Source organism: Panthera onca, chromosome D3 (assembly GCF_046562875.1).
Source record: "Panthera onca isolate mPanOnc1 chromosome D3, mPanOnc1 haplotype 2, whole genome shotgun sequence".
Classification (NCBI taxonomy): domain Eukaryota; kingdom Metazoa; phylum Chordata; class Mammalia; order Carnivora; family Felidae; genus Panthera; species Panthera onca.
In genome coordinates, this window is record NC_138350.1 from 14335100 (window position 1) to 14354727 (window position 19628).

General features: G+C 50.1%; 1 protein-coding gene and 1 long non-coding RNA gene across 2 annotated transcripts; one reads left to right on the plus strand and one right to left on the minus strand.

The window, feature by feature from the left end:
- Positions 1-5834: 5834 nt before the first annotated feature.
- HSPB8 (heat shock protein family B (small) member 8) lies at positions 5835-19561 on the plus strand. The gene is made up of 3 exons (XM_060611836.3): positions 5835-6682; positions 12849-12912; positions 18553-19561. Exons 1-3 carry the CDS (start codon positions 6316-6318, stop codon positions 18710-18712), a joined length of 591 nt encoding a protein of 196 aa, XP_060467819.1. The 5' UTR covers positions 5835-6315; the 3' UTR covers positions 18713-19561.
- LOC144613905 (uncharacterized) lies at positions 6678-12842 on the minus strand. The gene is made up of 3 exons (XR_013551358.2): positions 10579-12842; positions 9300-9518; positions 6678-8336 (listed from the first exon to the last, which is right to left on the minus strand). It is a non-coding gene; the product is annotated as an uncharacterized LOC144613905 (long non-coding RNA).
- Positions 19562-19628: the final 67 nt, after the last annotated feature.

The following is a 19628-nucleotide window of genomic DNA, read 5'->3' on the forward strand; positions in this document are numbered from 1 at the left end:
CATACCACTCTCCTTCTCCAAATAGTTCAGTGGGTCCTCAAAATGCTCAGGACAAAGCCTAACTCTTAAACGGGGTCCAGAAGGCCCTACATCATCTGGCCCATGTCCACCTCCCCAACCATTTCCCCCCTCATGATCCATGCCAATTACCCAGTGAGATAGGTAGGTACTTCTGACATCCCCCTTTTACAGATGACAAGGCAGAGGTTCAGAGAGGCTAGGCCACTGGCCCAGAGCAGCCCATCTGGGTCTGTTCAGGTTCCTACCCCCAGGCTTCACTATCTTTCTTAAGCAGTAAGTACCAACACTGTTACTTCTTTAAAAAAACAAAAACCAAAAAACAAAAAGCCTGGTTAGTTGAGGTACTATTTCCCCTGGCTGCAGAATGACTATTTGGGCTGTGAAAGGGGATTTCAAAAGCCCTGATAAAGGCCCAGGAATAAGTAGAGGTTCCCTGAGAGCCTTGGCTAGGGATGTCCCTCTTTGAAGATGGGTGGAGAGGGGGTTGCGTGAAGCCTCTCCTCCCACAGCTGACCCCTGACTCCCTTCTCCCAGGGACATATGCAGCTAAGAGGAGCTCCCATTGAGTCCACTGAGCCCTTGGCTCCGAGAAGCTTTCACACTGGTAACACATAAGGATCTCTCTGGTTGACACGGAGATGGCTTGTCCCAGGCAGCCACCAGGCTTCCAAATGTCAGTGGGTTCCTGGTGTCACTTGTTCTACCGAGAACGTCTGGAAGGGCCCAAAGAAGTTTCCAGAGAAGGAGGCCCAACGAGAAGGTGGAGGGAGAGGTGGGCTGGTGAACTGTGGTCTTTCGGGTCCCTTATGGGTTTGGACAGCGCTTGCTCTGGCCATTCAGTGGGGACCACATAGCATAGCCCACTGGACAGCGAAGCATACAGGCTTAGCAATCAGCACACATCTGCCTCTGTGCCTTCAGTTTTCAACAGAAAACGGGGTTAACAATATACTACTATCTCATAGGGTTGTCATAAGGAATGACAGAGGTAAGGTAGGGTCTTTAGTGGAGCTTGGCACGTAAGAGTTCTCCAGCAATGGTGGAGATCATTACTATTTTGTTGTTTGGGGAGCTGTTATCCACAGGCTCATGTGGTGGTGCGGAGCACGGACTCTGGAGCCAGACTGCCTGGATTTGAGTATCAGCTCTGCTACTTTGTAGCTGTGTGAGTTCGTGCGAGTAATTTAACCTCTCTGTGCCTCAATATTGGTGCCTCAATATTGTCGTCTGTGAACAGGGATAATAATACCTATCTTAAAGCAATTTGGATGAGGATTAAATAAATCAGTTTATGCAAAAGACAACTATTACAAAATGTTAAATAAGTATTATTATTATTATTATTACTTGCAGAAGTGGTCAGAGGAAGCGATCCCTGTGTTCTGTATAGAGCGTGTTTGTGAGACTTGTCATGCATTTCTGCCCAGAGCCACACATACACCGTCATGGGGGGCTTAGTTGGCTTGTGCTCCGTATCTGGCCTCGGGATCAGAATTGGCCCTTCTGTTCCTGACGCCAAGGGGGATTAACTTGCCTCACCTTCTCGAGCCAGACCAGGCTGGTCCCCTGGAATGGATCAGGGCGGGAAGAGAAACGTGCACAGGCCCAGGCTCCTAAGATTGTGAGACAGGATAAGAGACACAGAGAAAAAACCCAGCTTGCTCAGGACTGCACTTAGGCAAACTTCATGACTAACCAGAGATCACACATGGGTAGTGTATATATTGCCCTGGCGGGAATAGTCGGAAGCCTCACCCGAGGGGAGGACATTCTGCCCAGGACCCTCAGTCGGGACTCCAGCGGGGGCTGTTCACCGAGGGGCTCCCCCAGCCAGAGGTTGGATGTTGCAAGTACCTGATTTGATGTGTTAACCCTTCCCTGTTCTTCTCTATACTCTCCCCCTCTTTATGTTTACTCGAATTATTTAATTCCATATATTCCCTTTCCCGTATAATTAATAAAACTTTCCTCCACAAAACAGAAAGCGTGGCTATCGTGAATTACTGTTATTCAGAACATTCTGGAAAGAATTTTGGACATAATAGTAACAGGAAGCTAGAGCTGAATAAATAAGCATTAGCTGTGTAGGATTATGAGGGCATTGACTTGGGTAGGGAGGGACCACGTGGGTTGTTTATTTATTTCATTTATTAATCATCTTGTTTTTGCCCGGGCATTTGGCCAAGGAAAGAGCACGGGGCTTGAAGTTCAGACACAGCTGGGTTTAGAACCCACAAGCTGGTGGCCTTGGACAAGTTCCCTCCTGTGCTGAACCTCAGTGTCCTCATCTGTCAGATGGAGATGATGATGGTATGAACTTCTGGGAGGGGGGCTGTGGTGAGGAATAAATAAATAGCACGCTTGGAAAGCATTCCACTGGGTGCTGGCACCTTCTAGGCACTCTGGAAATTTTAGCCCTATTCTAATGCTGTTATTGCGTACAGGGTCTGCCACATGTGAGCCAGGCAATTGTGACACTGGGTCGCTAACGGGACATCACCTGCTTGGCAAGACCTGCCGAGCTCCTACAACGTACCGGGCACCCTTCCAGGCACCGGGGATGCTGCTGCGAGCAAGACACCCGAGGGTCCTGCCCCCGTGGAGCCGAACGTGCTGGAAATTCCATCGGGGGTCTGAGAAAGGGAATGGAAAAAGACACGAGCATACACCTCTCCTATTTGCTGCAGGTGTGCTGGGCTCCTGGGGCGTCCAACGGAGGGAACTCTGACGTGGGTCTTTCTCCATCTGGAGCCTGAATGCGGCAGGCCGCCAGGATCTGCGCCCACGCCTGGTGTGAGCCTAGAACGGAAGGGCCAATTCTGATCCCGAGGTGGGTCTGTGAGCTCCAGACCCCTATAACTGTAGAGAAAACACTAAGCAAAAATGACATCCAGAAAGCCAGGCCTTTGAGGGAGCCACAGGGCACCCCCCCTGCAGGCCCTACAGACCCAACCCCCTGTAGAGTTAGGGCTCAGGGGTGGTGAGGCTGGGTGGGACGGTGTGGGGGGGTGGCTGGAAATACCTAGGGGAGGACGGAACGTGGAGTCTTGCTGCCATGGAAAGGCAGCACAGGAAGAGCACAGAATTGTGTCTGCGTCCTGGCACTTCCTGTGTGACTTGAGGCAGCTACTGCTCCTTCCTGGGCCCCTGTTTCCGGGCTGCAGGGTGATGTCACCCTCCCCCTGGGCTGTTTGAGAATGAACTGCAGTCCTTCCCATGTGAAAGCTCTAAGAGGAAAGTAGCCAAGAAAACACTTGTTCTGGGACCCGGGGTCGAATATTGCCCCCAACCCCTGCCCCAATACTCACACACGTGTGCGCACACACACACACACACACACACAGTCCACAGGGTCTTTCCTTCCCAGAGAGAGCCAGCCTGGGGGCCCCCTCCCCTACCTGGCTTCTCCTGGTCCTGGCCCCATGTTTTCATCTGGCTGATGACAGCCTGTAGGGCTTACTGACTCCTCTCCAGGAGGCTAGGTCAGCAGGATGAGCAGCTGCCTCCCTCCTCAGCTTCCCAAAACGGAAGGCTGGCCTGACCCAGAAACGTAGTGAGAATCTGGGGGCGGGGGCTGGGGGAGGGAGCACATACAGCAGGCACGTGGGAGGATCACTGGACAAGACCAGGGGTTCCCAAGTCCCACTGTGTGGCCTTCGGCAAGGGGCTTCACCTCTCTGAGCCATGAGTGTCCACTGAGGTCATGAATAAAGTGCTGGGCACATGGTCTGGTACACAGTCAGTGCTCAGTTAAATGTAAGCCATGACGGTGATTATAAACCGTAGTACAGCAGAGGGGTCAAGAGCCAAACTGCCTAGGTTCGAATGCCAGCTCTGCCACTTAACTGGGTGTGTAGACAAGGGTGAGTCGTGCAATCTCACTGAGCCTTGGTTCTCTCAGCAATAAAATGGGGATCATAAAAGTCCTTTCCTTATAGGGCTATAGGGGGATCGCATGTGTTAATATACATAAATTTTAAGTGCTTAGAACAGAACCTGGAGCGTGGAAAGTGCTGGATAAATGCTAATGTTTGCTATTTCTGTTTTCTAGCTGCACACCCTCCCTCCTCTCCTGCTGGCAGCATCCTTGAAATGAGAAGGTAGATGAAGGCTCTTGTGGGAAGGAGGCCTAGAGAGGAAGGAGTAGGAGGGTCTTCTAGAACGCACCCATCAGCAGACTCACCCATAAATAAACACATAAACACACTAAGCGCTCCACCCGCTCAAATCCACACACGAACGGCTGGGGACCAAGCCACCCACCCAGAAACCTCACCCTGGCCCCGGCCCAGGTCCCAGGCAGCTCCGGCTTTCTTCTCTGGGTCACACAGTGATTCTCCCCGTTCTGGCCTCAGAGCCAGCCAGCCAGCCTCGCCCCTGCTGTAATTATAGGTGCGTTGAGGCTTCTGTGCCCGGCCATGACGTCAGCCTCAAGCTTCTAGCCTGATGATCTCACCAGAGTCAAGTGGGGACCCAGTCACTCGGGATGGGGGAGCGGGGGCACCTCAGCCTTCCTCTCTCTGCTAGTGGGGGAAGGAGTGTGGGGTCTCTACCAGTCAGCTCAGCACAGACCCTGGTCCCCCCCACCCCAAGCCCTGTCACCTGGCAGCTGTGTGCATACCTGCAAAATGGGGGTGGTGATAACATCCCCGATGTTGTGACGGTTCAACGGGCTGGCACGTGCTCGCCACAGAAGCATAAGAGGAGGCCAAAAATGATGGTAACTGTTGCTCTCCATAGTATTATTTTTAGCAAACGGCCTCATGCAGGCACTGCTGAACATCAAAACGATTTCTCAACCAATGACTCATTGAATTCCTTAACACCCCCACCCCACCCCACCCCACCCCAGGAGGAAGGCAGGGCGGAGACCCTGAAGCCCACGGGGGAGGGAGGGAGTGGGGGAGAAGGGCATGCCCAACTGCCCACCTGTTGTTGGGGACTGATCAAAGTCAGAACCCAAGCTCAAGGGGCTGTTAGGTAGAAGGACGGTTTACAAATTCATTCTCCAAGCTATGGGGGAGGGGCAGGGAAGTCTAGAACAGGTCCTCTGTGGGCTCCCTGTGTCAGACCAGACCGCCTGCCTGGGTACAGCACCTTCTGATAATTATCATTATTAACAGTCACGCGGGGCTCCCATTGGCTAACACTTCCTGTGATAGTTTCCTCATCTGTAAAATGGGGACAGTGGCACTCCCCTTACCTCCCGGGATTGGTGGTGCCGTTGAAGCCGGTTTAATATTTGGAAAGCACGTAGAACAGGACCCAGCATACAGCAAGCATCATGCAATGGAGAACTCCTAACTGAATATGCGAAAGTGTCAGTCTGCTAAATGTTTAAGGATGGTTACCTCATGTGTTCCTCATGACACATCCATGCAGTGGCTGGCTACTATGGGGTCCATTTTACAGCTGGGAAAACTGACAGCTCACAGGTGGCTGGGGAATAATGTTACTGCTCTCAGAGGACACTGAAGGCAAGTGTCCACGCCGGGTTGTAAGTGGGCATTGCGGCCCAAAGCCACCTGCCTTCAAATGCACTGGGCTCCCAACCCTCTCCCCTCCTTCTGCAGGAGGCAGCAGGCTCTGGGGAAGGTATTACCGAGGGTGACCTGAGCCCTCAGCAGGCAGAGGGTTATTAATAGCCGGCCTTTGCACTGAGAGTGGGGAGGCGGCTCCGGGAGCGAGCCCTGGGAGAGGGGGCGGAGCTGAGCCCAGCGGAGGGGGGGTGGGGGGGGGAGGAGAGTGTCCGACTGGCTGGCTGAACTCGGCCCCTCCCCTACCCCTGGGAGCCCAGCTGTTCCCTCAGCGGATTCTCAGGGGCTGGTTCATCACCTCCGAATACTCCTGTGACAGGAGGCGCTGAAAAACCCGCCTCCAGCCCCAAGCAGCAATAAATAGAAGGCTCTCAGCCCTGAAGAAGCAAGGAGAAGTTTCTAGGCCTGCGTCCCTGGGTTTATTAAGCTCCTGACTCTCCTCTAGACAGCTCAGTGGCTCTGGCTGAGAGCCTGGACAGTCTGGGAGGACAGTGACTGGCGGATCTCTGGTGAGGCAGAGCGGAGAGGGGCCCTCTGGAATTCTGCTGGACCAGCTGGTGGTAGCCTTTGGAGTGTCTTTGGGGGCAGGGATCCCAGCCGGGTGCACACCCTCTGTCCTTGGCAGTGGATGGTTCAGCATTTTCTGAAGCAGAAAAATAAGCTTGGAGGGCCAACCCACCCACATCACCTTGCTGTGTGACCTTGGGCAGGTGGCTCCCTCTCTCTGAGCCTCCGTTTCCCCTCCAGCTCAGCAGCCATGGCTGACGGTCAGATGCCCTTCTCCTGCCACCTCCCAAGCCGCCTGCGCAGAGACCCCTTCCGAGACTCTTCCCTCCCCTCGCGCCTGCTGGATGATGACTTTGGCATGGACCCCTTCCCGGACGACTTGACTGCCTCTTGGCGCAACTGGGCCCTGCCTCGATTCTCCCCGGCATGGCCTGGAACCCTAAGGTCAGGCATGGTGCCTCGGGGGCCCACGGCTGCAGCCAGGTTCGGGGTACCTGCTGAGGGCAGGAGCCCCCCACCCTTCCCTGGGGAGCCCTGGAAAGTGTGTGTTAACGTGCACAGCTTTAAGCCAGAGGAGCTGATGGTGAAGACCAAGGACGGTTACGTGGAGGTGTCTGGTGAGTGAGGGGCAGGAGTGAGAGAGAACCCGGGAGAAGGGTGTAGGCCTCAGCCCCGGGAATGGCCAAGAGAATGTTTGTTCCCTTAGAGGGTGAGCTGTGACAGCGTGACACAGGTGACTTCAGGGCTCAGGAATGCAGGCCACAGAAGTTATCTTTGTGGAAAAGCTGTCCTCTCCCTGGCTTCCAGGAGACACCTCAACCTGACCCAGTGGCTGGGGCCTTTGAGGGCTGAATCTATCAGTCAGAGCACAGTCAGGGAAGTAGAAACCACGTCACAGGTTTTGACAGAGAAAAAAATTAATAGAAAGGGTAAGTCAAACAGATAGAGAAGAAATACAAAGACAAAGACGAGATGGGGCACAGTGTCACAGCACAGTCTAGAAGAGTGTGTCAAGTGCTATGCTACGATAGAGCTAATGATCAGCGCAGGTTTCAAGAGGAATGGGGCCCCTTGTTCCAGATAAGGGCACTGAGGCCTGACGGTCACTATGAGGATACTAATTGGGACCTTGATTGAGCATTTACTCTCCGCTAGGCACCGCACTCCACCCTTTACCTGCATCTCAGTGAAGGCAACCAGAGGAGGTGGGGCCTGTTTGTCTCCTCTTTTCACAGATGAGGAAACTGAGGCACAGAAAGCTGAAAGTAACTTGTCCAAGGCCGCCCGGATTCAAACTCAGGCTGTCTTGGGAATTGGGAGGCCAGAAGAGATTTGATGATTTATTGAGCACCTACTAGGTACCAAAAACTGGACTAAGACTCTTAGATTCCTTCTTCCAAGTAATCCTCACTCCGGCCCTGAGAAGCAGGGCTGTCTGCTCCCATTTCCCAGCTGAGGAGGCTGAGGCCCAAGCAGAACTTGTCCGAGGTCACGCCATGAGTCAGCAGCAGGAAGAGTCTAGGCCTGCCCAGGACGCCAGGCCCGGGGTCCTTGCCGCCACATCCCAGCCTGGGAGAAAGGAGGAGGAGACAGGAGACTCAGTCCCTGCTGGGCAGGGGAACAGCTTTCTCTCTCTTCCCTCCCAATTAACGCTCCATTAAAAAGAGTGTGTTCCCGGCACAGGCTGGCAGGCCAGAGAATCAATAAAAGCCATTGCAAGGCAGGCTGGGCGGATACAAGCCCTGGCGGGGGCAGGCGGCGTGTAGGGGGAGTTTTCAAAGCCTCACAGGGCGGAATTGTAAACATCAGAGGCTCTGCCGGGGGTGGTGGGCCAGGAGACACGCTGGGGCCATGTGCGGATGGAGGGGTTCAGCCAGGGCGTTCCGAGTTGGCTGGTGGCCAGGCCTGAGTTCTGAAAGTGGCTGTGCCACACTAACCAGCAGGATGCTCAGAATGTTTATCTTTCCCGTGCTGTGTTTCCTTATCTGGAAATCGGGGTTCTGGTGCATGAGGATTGTTGTATTAAATGAGCTGACGGGGGTCAAGTGCGGACAAGGGTTCAGTATTGTTATTGCTGTGATGCTGCTGTTATTAAAATGCTGGGCACAGAGCAAGGCCCCAGTACACCATAAATCGTAGATGTTCTTTGAGACCTGGGTTCAAATCCCGACACTGCCCGATGGAAGACTGCTCAGAAAGTCTTCTCACTGTTCTGAGCCTCAGTTGCCTTATCTGCAGAATGGGGATCATGATAATATCTGTCCTGCAGATCTGTAGGGAAGATTAAACGTGAGCTGACAGTATATGATAATAAATGCAGAGAGTCTGTAAAATGGAGCTAATAATAGTGTCTGCCTGGCACTCTGTAAACGATTATTATCACCACCTCTCCCGTCTCTGGTTTTCATTCGGACTCCAGAGTCTTCCACCCTTGGTTGGAGGTGTCCCCGTGCCCTCTGGCCCCTCCAGGAGACCCCTGAAGTATATCTCCCCCATTCTCTTCCTTTCTACGTGCTTCTTTAAAAAAAATTTTTTTTTTTAATGTTTATTTATTTTTGAGAGAGACAGAGTGTGGGAGGGGGAGGAGCAGAGAGAGAGGGAGACACAGAATCAGAGGCAGGCTCCAGGCTCTGAGCTGTCAGCACAGAGCCCAATGCGGGGCTCGAACTCATGAACCGTGAGATCACGCCCTGAGCTCAAGTCAGGTGCTTAACTGACTGAGCCAGCCAGGTGCCCTTCTAGATGCTTCTTAACAGGTGGGTCCTGGCAGCTCCAGGCTGAGATCTCAGCTAAGCACCTTACTAATGCAGTGGCACTGAATGAGGCTTTGAGTGGATCATGGAGCCTCAGTTTCCATGTTTGTAAAATGGGGTGGTTGGGTGCTTCAATAAGACAGACAAAGCCTTTTTAGGTTGTAAAATGCTTCATAGGTATGTACTTAGCACCCTCAGCTTGACAGAATCCAAATCCCCTGAAAGTACCTATAGAGACTCTCATAAAATGGATATGAAGTCAGATTGATATCAGGGTTCCATTTAAAGTCAGCTCCAATCTTTTATCCTATATCTCATAATGACAGACCTATTCTTCTTCAAGCACTCGGTGTAGGCACTGTGCTAAATGCCTACAAATGTTGGCTCCCAGGTTCCTCATGTGGACTTGCAAGGAAATATAGGTAGGTTTGTGACACCCACTTTACAAGGAGGAAATTGAGGCTCAGAGAGAGTAACTCACCTGAGATTCCCTGGTCCTCCATGGCAACGTCTGAAATTCAAAGCCAGGCCTGCTGAGACAGTTCCGAGTCAGAATGGCTGGATTTTCTTCTGATTATGCGGCCTTGGGCAAATCCTCCCACGTCTTGGGCTTCAGTTTTACTGTTGGCCTTAGGTCTTAGGAGGAGTTGAACTAAATCAGCATTTGCCAAACAGTACATTTTAAGATACCACGAGGCACCTGAGAAATGGAAGGAAGGCAGTACAGATTTTTAAAAGGTGCCAGAGGAAACAAAATTGTAAACAGGTCTCCTTACTGCAGGACTTATCAGAGCTTTGATTTGCTACATTAATGTAGTTTATGGCTCTCTGGAGACAGCCCTGTCTTATCTGACCATATATGAGTGTATAGTTCCAGGCAAGTGTTTGGAAAATGCTAGACTAGATGCTTTCCATGATGCTTATACACCCCAACTCGCACCCTGCAGCCCGCAGCCAAGAAATGTTCTCTTCATGGGCCACTGGGCCCAGCCCTTGCCAAGAAGAAACTGGAAAACCCAGAGGCCTTATTCCCACCCCCTCTCCTTAATCCCAGGGCCTCTGCCTCCCCTGGAAACAGCACCTTCTTTCTTTAGCTGGGCCAGTGGCTTTCCCTGAAGTGCTGACCCCTGCTTCTTGGCACCTACACTTCTCTGAGGCATGTTGAAAAAATAGCAGCTGTGAGGGGCCTCTGGCTTGCCCTGCCTCCAGATGAGTTCTTTTTTTAAAAAAAGAATCATAATTACTTTTTTCTGTTTACGAAAATAAAATATTTCCACGGTAGAAAACATAGCTAGGAAAGCAAAATAAGAAATTAAAAATCACTCATAATCCTTAAGCTGCCCCAATAAATAGATATTCAAATAATATGCAAATAGAAGCTTCAAGATGAGCCTCTGGTAGCAGCATCCACTTTCAACCAGGCTCCTCTTTATGGAAATCTTGGAGCTGCCCCTGCTCAGAGATCCTCCCCTCCCCAACCCCAATACCCTATTTTCAGGGCCTGGACAGGGAAGCTTAGCCTTTCAGGAGTAGTCCTTTCTCCAAACATCAAAAGAAGCCACAAGCCTTCGCCTTCACACGATATTTTTACCACTTACAAAGCAGTCCTGTGACTCATTTTCATTTGCTACTCACAGCAACCCCCAAATTAGGAAGCTATTGTCACCCCCATTTTAGAGAAGAATAAACTGAGGCTCAGAGAAGAGTAGAGATGGGCTAGAAAGTGTTAGAGCAGAGATGGAAATTCAAAACCCAAATACCTTTGCTCCAGCACTCCAAGCTGTGTGACCCTGGGCATATCACTTAACCTCTCTGAACTTCCGTTCCCCATCCACAAAATGGTAATAATGAGAGTCCCTGCTTTCTAAGGTTGTCACGAAAATTAAAGGAGTCGCTATTAGTAAGGGGCTGGGACAGTGGCTCACACCAAGAAAGCGCTGTATAAGAGTTTGTTGTTGCTTATTATTCCCAGGACACCAGCGGTGCAAAAGGGCTGAGTCAGAGGCATTGGCCAGTCCCCAGGGGAAGCAGGCCTCTCTGGAGGCCCAGGCTCTGGGGGGGAGGGTGTCAGAGAACAGACAGTGCTCCTCGGCCACAGGCCCGGTTAGGGCTGGACAGTTGGCACTCACGGATCTGGCGGGCCCAAATCAACTCTCCCGGGGGCAGCGTGTTCAAAGCATAGCATGTTCTGGGTACCCAGACCCTGCAGTTAAACAACGAATTCCTATCAGTGGACCCCTTTCCACCCAGCCCGTGAGAGAATAAATTGATGCAACCTTTCCTAAGGGCAATCTGGCAATACAGAGCAAGTCTCAGAAATTCTAGAACTTAGAATTTATCCTAAAGATGTCGTCAGGCCAGATGCAAAGATCCAGCTGTAAGAACGTGTGGTGCCGTGAGGTTCTCTCTAAGGTCAGATACCGTCTCACTGCCCAAAAAGCCAGGGATTGGCTAAATGAACTTAGGGATCCCCACAGCGGAACGCTGCGCAGCCGTTAAAGAAATCACGTTGCCGAAGAATATTTGGCAAGACGTGGAGAAATGATTATAATGTGTTGGCAAGAGATAACAGTTTTGAGCATAATGCGCAATATGATCCCATTTCCTAAAATCTGCGATATGTATCTATCCTATATAACACTTATGTCCATACAAAGAAAAGTCTGGAGCGTATACAAAAAATGTGGTCTTGTCGCAGTGATGGGAGGACAGGTAGTTTTGATCATTTATTTCGGCATTTTCTACATTTTCTAGCATACACATGTATTATCTTACAGTCAGAGCAAAGTCAGTAATGAAGAAATTAGGAATAATGAAAAAGCAATTGATAACATAATCGCCTATAAATCGTCAGTTTTTTTAAGACTGGGGCTGCCAAAAAAAAAAAAAAAATCCCACGAGGTTATTTACACTCTGGATTCCACAGCCTCTCAGAAGGGTGTCCCCGTGGAAATGAGGGTTCTTGGCCTGGGAATGTGGCCCCACAGATGAGGAACAAATAAAGATAGGAGCTGAAAGGCTCCACCCTGCCCTAATCCGGTTTGTTTAAAGAGAAGTTAGAGACTCTCCCCATTAAAAAAATTAATAAAAAAGGAGTAAGGAGCAGTCAATAGGCTCAGAAGTTGCTATGTAAATTGAAGGTGATAGCCAGTTTGGGCCCAAACCTTCTTATCTTTTCTCTTCCTCAGGTAAGAAAACAGCCCCACCCCTGCTACCCTCTAGAAGGTGGGGCGGGTGGAATTTCAAATCTGTGGTGTCTAAGGTGTCATTTCTTAAAGAAAGCCCTCTTTCAAGAGTCTGGGTGGGTTTTTTCTGTTTTGTTTGTTTGTTTGTTTGTTTGTTTTAGCAGATTGAAACATTATTTCCAGGCAGTTCATCCAGTTTTAGGTAGAGATAATGTGGCTCAAAGAGCTAATTTCAGGCTGGAACAGGCAGAGGGGCATCAGACCCGCAGCCCTCGGTGTAGACTCAGAGGGAGCTGGTTCAGAGCTAAGGCCTGCCATACACCTGCTGGGTGACCTTGGACCCATCACTGGACCTCAGTTTCCACATCAGTAACCAAGGGGGAAAGAAGCCCACCTTCAGAGCTAGGAAAGACTGTGCGTCGTAAAGTCAATTGGGTGGCAGACTAGGGCTCAGCATGTGACCCCACTTCTTTTCTACCACCCCTCCTGGGATGTTAGCTTCAGGGTTTGACTGGCTGGTTAGGGGAAAGGGCCCAGAGGCAAGACTTAAAAGATACAACATGTGGTTCAGTTTCTGTGATTTCCTAAATCTAACTTGTAATTGCCTACAAACCACCGTCTAGGCCTCCTGTCTGGTCCGTCGTCTTAGTTCATCTTTACGACAGCCTCGGCTCAGGGGGGTCCGTTTAGTAGACGAGGGACCAGAGAGGCTCAGAAAACTGGTGTCTCTGACCCCAAGTCAAACGGCGAGGCAGGGGCAGGGGCAGGATTCGAACCCAAGTCTGAGTCCTGACCAAAGTCTGGGGGACATCGATGCTTACGCGTGGCATTCCACTCTCTTCTAGGCAAACATGAAGAGAAGCAGCAAGAAGGTGGCATCGTTTCCAAGAACTTCACAAAGAAAATCCAGTAAGTGCCCTGGCGGCGTGGGTTCCAGGGTGAGGGTGGAGGAGTGGGTAGGGCCTGGGACCCAAGATACGGAGCGTCTCCGTCTTGGGCATCTCTCTTTCCAGACGAGCCCCAGTGAGGGAATTGAACCCTCACACCTAAAGGGGAGAAAGTGTCACAGCAAACCTGCCGTAGGGTCCCGGAAGAGGTTACGTAGATCATGCCGTCACACATGGGCTCAGTGCCCCGCGAGGCGGGAAGTTAACAATGTCACTTTACAGATGAAGAGCCCGAGAATTAGAGAAGCAAAATGATTTGTCTGTGATTCCGTGAAAATCGAGGCACTCACCCCGTGGCACGCTTGAGGGAGGATCTCCACCACCATCAAGAAAGACCCTCCCTTGGTGCCCAAGTGCCCAGTGGATTCTTTCAAAGGGTGCCTGCTCTAAGTGTCCCAACGCAGGAGAGGGTACGCCTTCCCTACGGTATCCACAAGAATGAAGGCCGAACTTGTCCTGACATTGCTGTTTCCTCCTGGGAGGGGTTTGGAGGCTGAGAGGTTGGGACATGTGAAGGGTGGGTTTCGCTGAGGGCTGTGGGAAAGGCTGAGCCAGGGGAATCATGGGAGCGGCCGGAAGACCACCAGGCTGGGCCAGTGAATCGAAGCCACACCGGGGCCCTAAGGGCGATGCCTGTAGGGAAGGAGATGACAGCCGGGTGCTGCTGGTAAACACCTCTTCCCTGTACTCAGCAGTTGTCCACTGCGTGCACTCTGGCTCCAAAGCCCTGTCCCAGTCAATGCCTTTAATCTTTGCAGCGGGCAGAAGAGACATTACCCTCCTTGTTTGCCGGGGAAACTCAATTCCCAGAGGTGTAAGGGGCTACCTAAGGTCCTTACAGTTAGAATTTAGCCCCAAACCGATCCCTGAACTCGGTTCAGTGCTCGTGCCCCGGAGCAAAGGATGCCCTTTCTTCACCCGTAAAAGGGATGGGGGTGGGTCTTGATTCCGGAATCCACCGACTGAAAATGAAATGAGATCAGAGCACAGCCACCAGCACCCAGCTGGTCCTCATAAGTGGCAGGCTATTATTACTATCATTGGTGTGGTTATGGAGTCTCAACTCCACCCTCGGCCCTGGCAAAAATGTCCTGGTCTGGAGAGATTGCACCAGCTGAATTCTGAGGCTTCCTTCAGCTTGGGGATTCTGCAGTCCTGTCTCTCCTGCCGTGTGCCCATTCCTGACCCGCCCGGCGCCTCTGAGTTCTTAGAAGCCCATGGACGCTTCCCAGTAAGGCAAACAGCTAACTGTTTCTCTTTACGCTCGCTGGCTCGCCTGCCATCCCCAAGACCCACACCTCCTCCTGGTACAGCAGCCAGATCACACACTGCTGAGAGGGAGGGGGGGGGAAAGAAGGGGGGACAAGTGTGGGGGAGCTGATGTTTCTTTGAAGAGACTCAAATAAGGTCTCAGGATGGAGTCACTGACAGGGCAACTCCGTGGAAGGGACTGAGCTGGAAAGAAGTCAGCGGGTTAATCATCTTTTAAAAACGTGGATTTCCCCATCTCTGATGCCTCCGGGAAAACAGCTTGCTGGGGTGATTTGACCAATGGAAATGTTTAAAGTTTCTCAAGGCACAGGCTGCTATTCGGCTGGGGTCCAGCAGCCGAGCTGAGCTTCTTGTTATAATATTGGGCTAGCCATTGTCTTGAGCCCCACAAGTGCCCTCCCTAGCCAACCTGGCCTTCCTGACCCTGTCCCTGGGATCCTCTGAGCCTCCCCACATGCCAACAACAGGGGGTCCCCAGGACCCTCCTCCATCACTATGCCATGTATCCATCCATTCTGTCTGGTCATTGTCCAGCTGTGCCAGTTGCTAAATATTTTGAAGCTCACCTCTGGGTATAGGGAGACCTGGCTCCATGATAAAGAAAGTGGGTAACTTAGAACAACCAGCTGAACTGCTCTGAGCTTCTGTCCCCGCGTTTCCTCTGGACCAAGTTGTGATGGGGAATGAGAACATGTGTGTCAAACATTCAGCACAGGGTAAAGACTCAGTGTTCAGTCTGTGAGGACTAATATTATTTTAAAAACTCTGCAAGGCTGGAGTCACATGAGAGCAGCTGGGACCTCCCGGGACCCCCTGGCTCTGCCCAGGCTCTAGACACCAAAGATGGCCCTGGCCCACTCTCAGGAGGCTCCATTGACTCTCCCCGGAAAAACTCTGGTCATCAGAGAACAGGGGGAAGTTCCTTCAGCCAGAATGAGATCCTTGGAGTTTTCCACCCAGGCAGGATGCTACAGCTGTTTGCCTTAGCCATGACTAGGAAATTCGTCCCAACACATCCATCCCCATGTGAAAGGCGCCATGTTGATTGGATGAGGGGGTGCAGGAGAGATCTTGTGGGTTGGGAGCAGGGCAAGACTGTAGATGGGATCTTTCCATAGCCAACTTGAATGTAAGGACAGGAAGCAGGGGACGCAGGAAGTCATTGATGGAGGATGCTCAGAGTCAAAGCAAACTTTAGGTCCCTGCTCTCCATCTTCCCAGGTATCTGTTTTGCTATTTACTGACACCTGTAATGTGTCAAGAGCCATAAGAGGGGTATAGGTGTAATATTATTTCACCTGTAAAAGAATCCTGTGGAGCCAGTGTTATTAAGTCCATCTTGTGGATGAGAAAACTGATGTTCAGAGGGATGTTGGAATTCCACAAAGGTCACACAGCTAGTGATGAACCAGGTCTGGAATTCAAACACAGATCTCCCCACCTTCAAAGCCTATGACCTTCCTGCCCAGGTAGGGGAAACCGGATTGCAGTCATTTGAAGACCATCTTCAACTACTCTCTGCTTTATGTGTTTACATTCCCATATTATTAGTTGCTTAAGACTTCTTTCCTTTTTGATCAGGTTGCTTTTGAGAAAGTTAAAGTACCACCACTAATATGTTCACTGAAGAAGGCAGTCATAAAACAAACCCAATGAAAGAAAAATGTGGATAAGTTCCAACTAGATAGCATTACCTGCTTAAGGGTTTAAGCCTTAGATCAGCTCTGTCTGTGTTAAAAAGCGACAATAGCAAGGGATAGAGGCTAACAGCTTTAAAGATCATGGCAACACTTAGCTGAGATGTTCATTCGGATGCAAATGGAAGGATTGAGAGAGAATGGAAGAAGAATAATTTTCCCACCATGGTGGTTCAACATATAGGTCACCTGGTGAGAGACCTTGAACAAGTCTATTTTTATCTCTGGGTCTCAGTTTCCCCATATGTAATATGAGAGCACTGTCCTGAACAATCAAGAAGATTCTTTTAGGTTCAGACATTTTTTAGTTTGGTGATACCACAATGTGTGCTAAAATATTCACAGCCATCCAGGTTCCCATTTAAATGGTCAGTGACCGTAGTAACAATGTAGAGGCTAACATTTATTGAGCACTTAGGGTATGCCAGGCACTGGGCTAAGCCCTTCGCTTTCATTATCCCATGTAATTCTCCCAGACAGAAACTGTTAACCCACTTTTCATATAAGGACGTAGGTTCAGAGAGGCTAGATCACCAGTCCAAGGTCACACAGCAAGAGTCAGAATTCAAACTCAGATCTGCCTGCCTGCAAGGGCCATGCTCTGGACCATGGCTGCCCTGCCCCATTGCACCAGGTATGCTACGGGTTAGCATGTAAATAGTTAAACGGAGTCGGCCCATCCCCGGCAGTGGGAGGGAGGTCCAGACTTTTGGCCTTGTCTGTGCTTCAAGTTTGACTTGGTGCCTGCCCAAGTTCCCTCTTTTTCTTCCATCCTTCCCAGAAAGCCCCTTGTTAATCTCCGTGGCTCTAATTTGGCAGGAGTCTCCTGGGTAGATTCCACTCATGTGGCTACATGTTGCTACTCACAGAGAAAACTCCCCAGCCCCTTCAGGAAGGATCCTGCCCTGGCCAGGAACGGATCTGCCTCATTTCTTGGTTCTGTCATCAAAACCCCTGCGTTTATAACAGGCAGAGTCATCCTGGACCAATGGAAAGATCTATGCTGATTGACCCTCCTAGCTTCCCTACCATAATCCTTTTCTCAAAAGTCTGGTGCCAGAGGACGCAGTAGAGCAGAGCATCATGGGTTTGGAGACCAAGATTCCAATTCCATTTCCATATGCTTCTTACCAGCAGCGTGACCTTGGGCAAATCACTTCACGTCTCTGTCCTCAATTTCCTTGTCTGTAAATCGGGACAGTGAGGGAACTTGCCTGGTGGGATTATTGTTAACAACTAAATGAGATGATATGCAGGTGAAGGTCATAGTTTCCATCATCTTTATTTATAATGGCATCCCAGCGAGGCCATGAACATGTTCTCACAATACCAGTAGTTTGATGAAGGAACCATGTCTCAAGATTGCCTCATTTACCCAAAACGATCCAAAAAATTATAATATATAGCTTCAGAACTGGAACCAGAGTTGGATTCAGAAATCCTGTCTTTGATGTTCTCACTCACTGAACATGTCACTTGATTTCCCCAAGTCTCTGTTAAATGTTTTATGCAACAGGCATATTAATTCCTACATATTAGCCATTGGAGGATCATTATAAAGTTCTAGCCAGGTAATGCCTATAAATGTGTTTTGAGAACAAAGCAATTATGACCTGCCAAGAGCTACTTCAGATGTGACCCAAATCAAGGCTCATTCTTTTTTTTTTTTTTTAAGTTTATTTATTTACTTTGAGACAGAGAGAGAGAGAGCACAAGCAGGTGAGGGGCAGAGAGAAGAAAAGACAGAATCCCAAGTAGGCTTCCCACTATCAGCACAGAGCCAAATGTGTGGCTTGAACTTACAAACTGTGAGATCATGACCTGAGCTGAGATCAAGAGTCGGACGCTTAACCAACTGAGCCACCCAGGCACCCCTCAAGGCTCATTCTAAGCATCATAGAGTAGCTTACTGTGCGACCATCCTGTTCCATCATTAATTCACCAATAACGCGTTCTCAGCAGGCACATGGCAGATGAAAATGTATTGCCTGCTGTGACACCTTACCTATGTTCTACAAAGGGAGGGGAGTGGTGGCCATTTCTGCCAGCAGCCGGTCCATTGTGAGTAGAGGGACCTCAACCAAGGATCAAATATCTGGGCCCCAAGGACCTTTTAGGTTACTGTTCGAACACCACTTTACCACTTGCAAAGCATGTTCAGACTCTGTCTCACTTCAAATACTATACAATTTTAATATTCCTATCTCTGTTTGCAGATGAGGAAATTAACTCAGAGCAATTGAGTGACCTTCCCAAGATCATACAGCTAGACAAGGGCAGAGCCAGGATTCAAACGCAGCGTTGTATGCCCTAAGAGCCCAAATTCATATCAGAAACATTTTCTTTTGGGGCGTCTGGGTGCCTCAGTCGGTTAAGCATCCGACTCTTGGTTTCAACTTAGGTCATGATCTCACGGTTCGTGAGTTTGAGCCCCACGTGGGGCTCTGAGCTGACAGTGCGGAACCTGCTTGGGATTCTCTCTCTCCCTCGGCCCCTCCCTTGCTCACGCTGTCTCTCACTCTCTCTCTCAAAATAAATAAAGTTAAGAAAACTTTTCTTTCAAGTGAAAAAAAGAATGTTTAAGCCATATTAACAATAATACATGAATAGTATCTCGTGCTTCTTTCTCCTAGGCTTCCTGCAGAGGTGGATCCTGTGACAGTTTTTGCCTCGCTTTCCCCAGAGGGCCTGCTGATCATCGAAGCCCCCCAGGTCCCCCCTTACTCACCATTTGGAGAGAGCAGTTTCAACAACGAGCTTCCCCAAGACAGCCAGGAAGTCACCTGTTCCTGAGACCCCAGTCTTGGCCCATCTTTATCCCTCCCCAACTGCAGGGCTTCTCTGTATCCCAGAGTACATTACTTTAGCTGAATTCATAGATTTAGTGACTAAAATGTTAGGGGTGGGGGTGGACTGACCACGGACTCCCTGGATAGTGTAGTAGTAGGTTTTTCCACAGGACGGTACAATTGGCAGGGTCCTGCTCAATTGCATTAGGCCAAAATGCTGGGAGATTGTTTCTTTACCTTTTCTATCATGATGAAGATGCTGCACATTCTATAGTTGCAGAACAGATAGAAGGGGACATGACATTTCACACTGTATCTTACCTTGCAGCTAATGCAAAAGGTTGCTTTTCTCTGGGGACCTCCCTGTCACCCAGATTCCTATTCTGGGCTCCTGGTTTCCATGCCTGCTCCATGGTTTGGTTGATGGAGCCCACTGGCTCACCCCACTGTGTTTCTGCAGCCCTGGTCTGCAAAGGGGTATAGATAGGTCTTACATCCCCATATGGGATTTATCCAACAGCCACATGAAAACAGTGCCTTCTGCTCTTCACCCAGGCATTTGTAGCATGTTCCCAAGTTGGCACTCCCTGAGGACTCTGGAAACCGATGTATTCTCTGGCTAGAGTCTCCCCTTTCTCGTGCCTCCTATGTCCAATTTGGGATTTTTACAGAGGGGGCTGTCTCCAAACAGCTCCACCAGGAACCAAGCAAAGGCCAGACAGACTGGCAGGCAGGCTAGTGGTATTGTGTATATGAGTGAGATGTGTGTGTCATTGTTATTTGAATTGTGCTGTTGTTTAGGGGGGAATTAACAGTAAATAATAATAATAAAAAAAAGGAGCTGATGTTCTTAGCTTTGTGTGCTTCTTTTGGTGACAAACTAAATGCTATGCCACTTAGATACCCAATATCAATTAGGA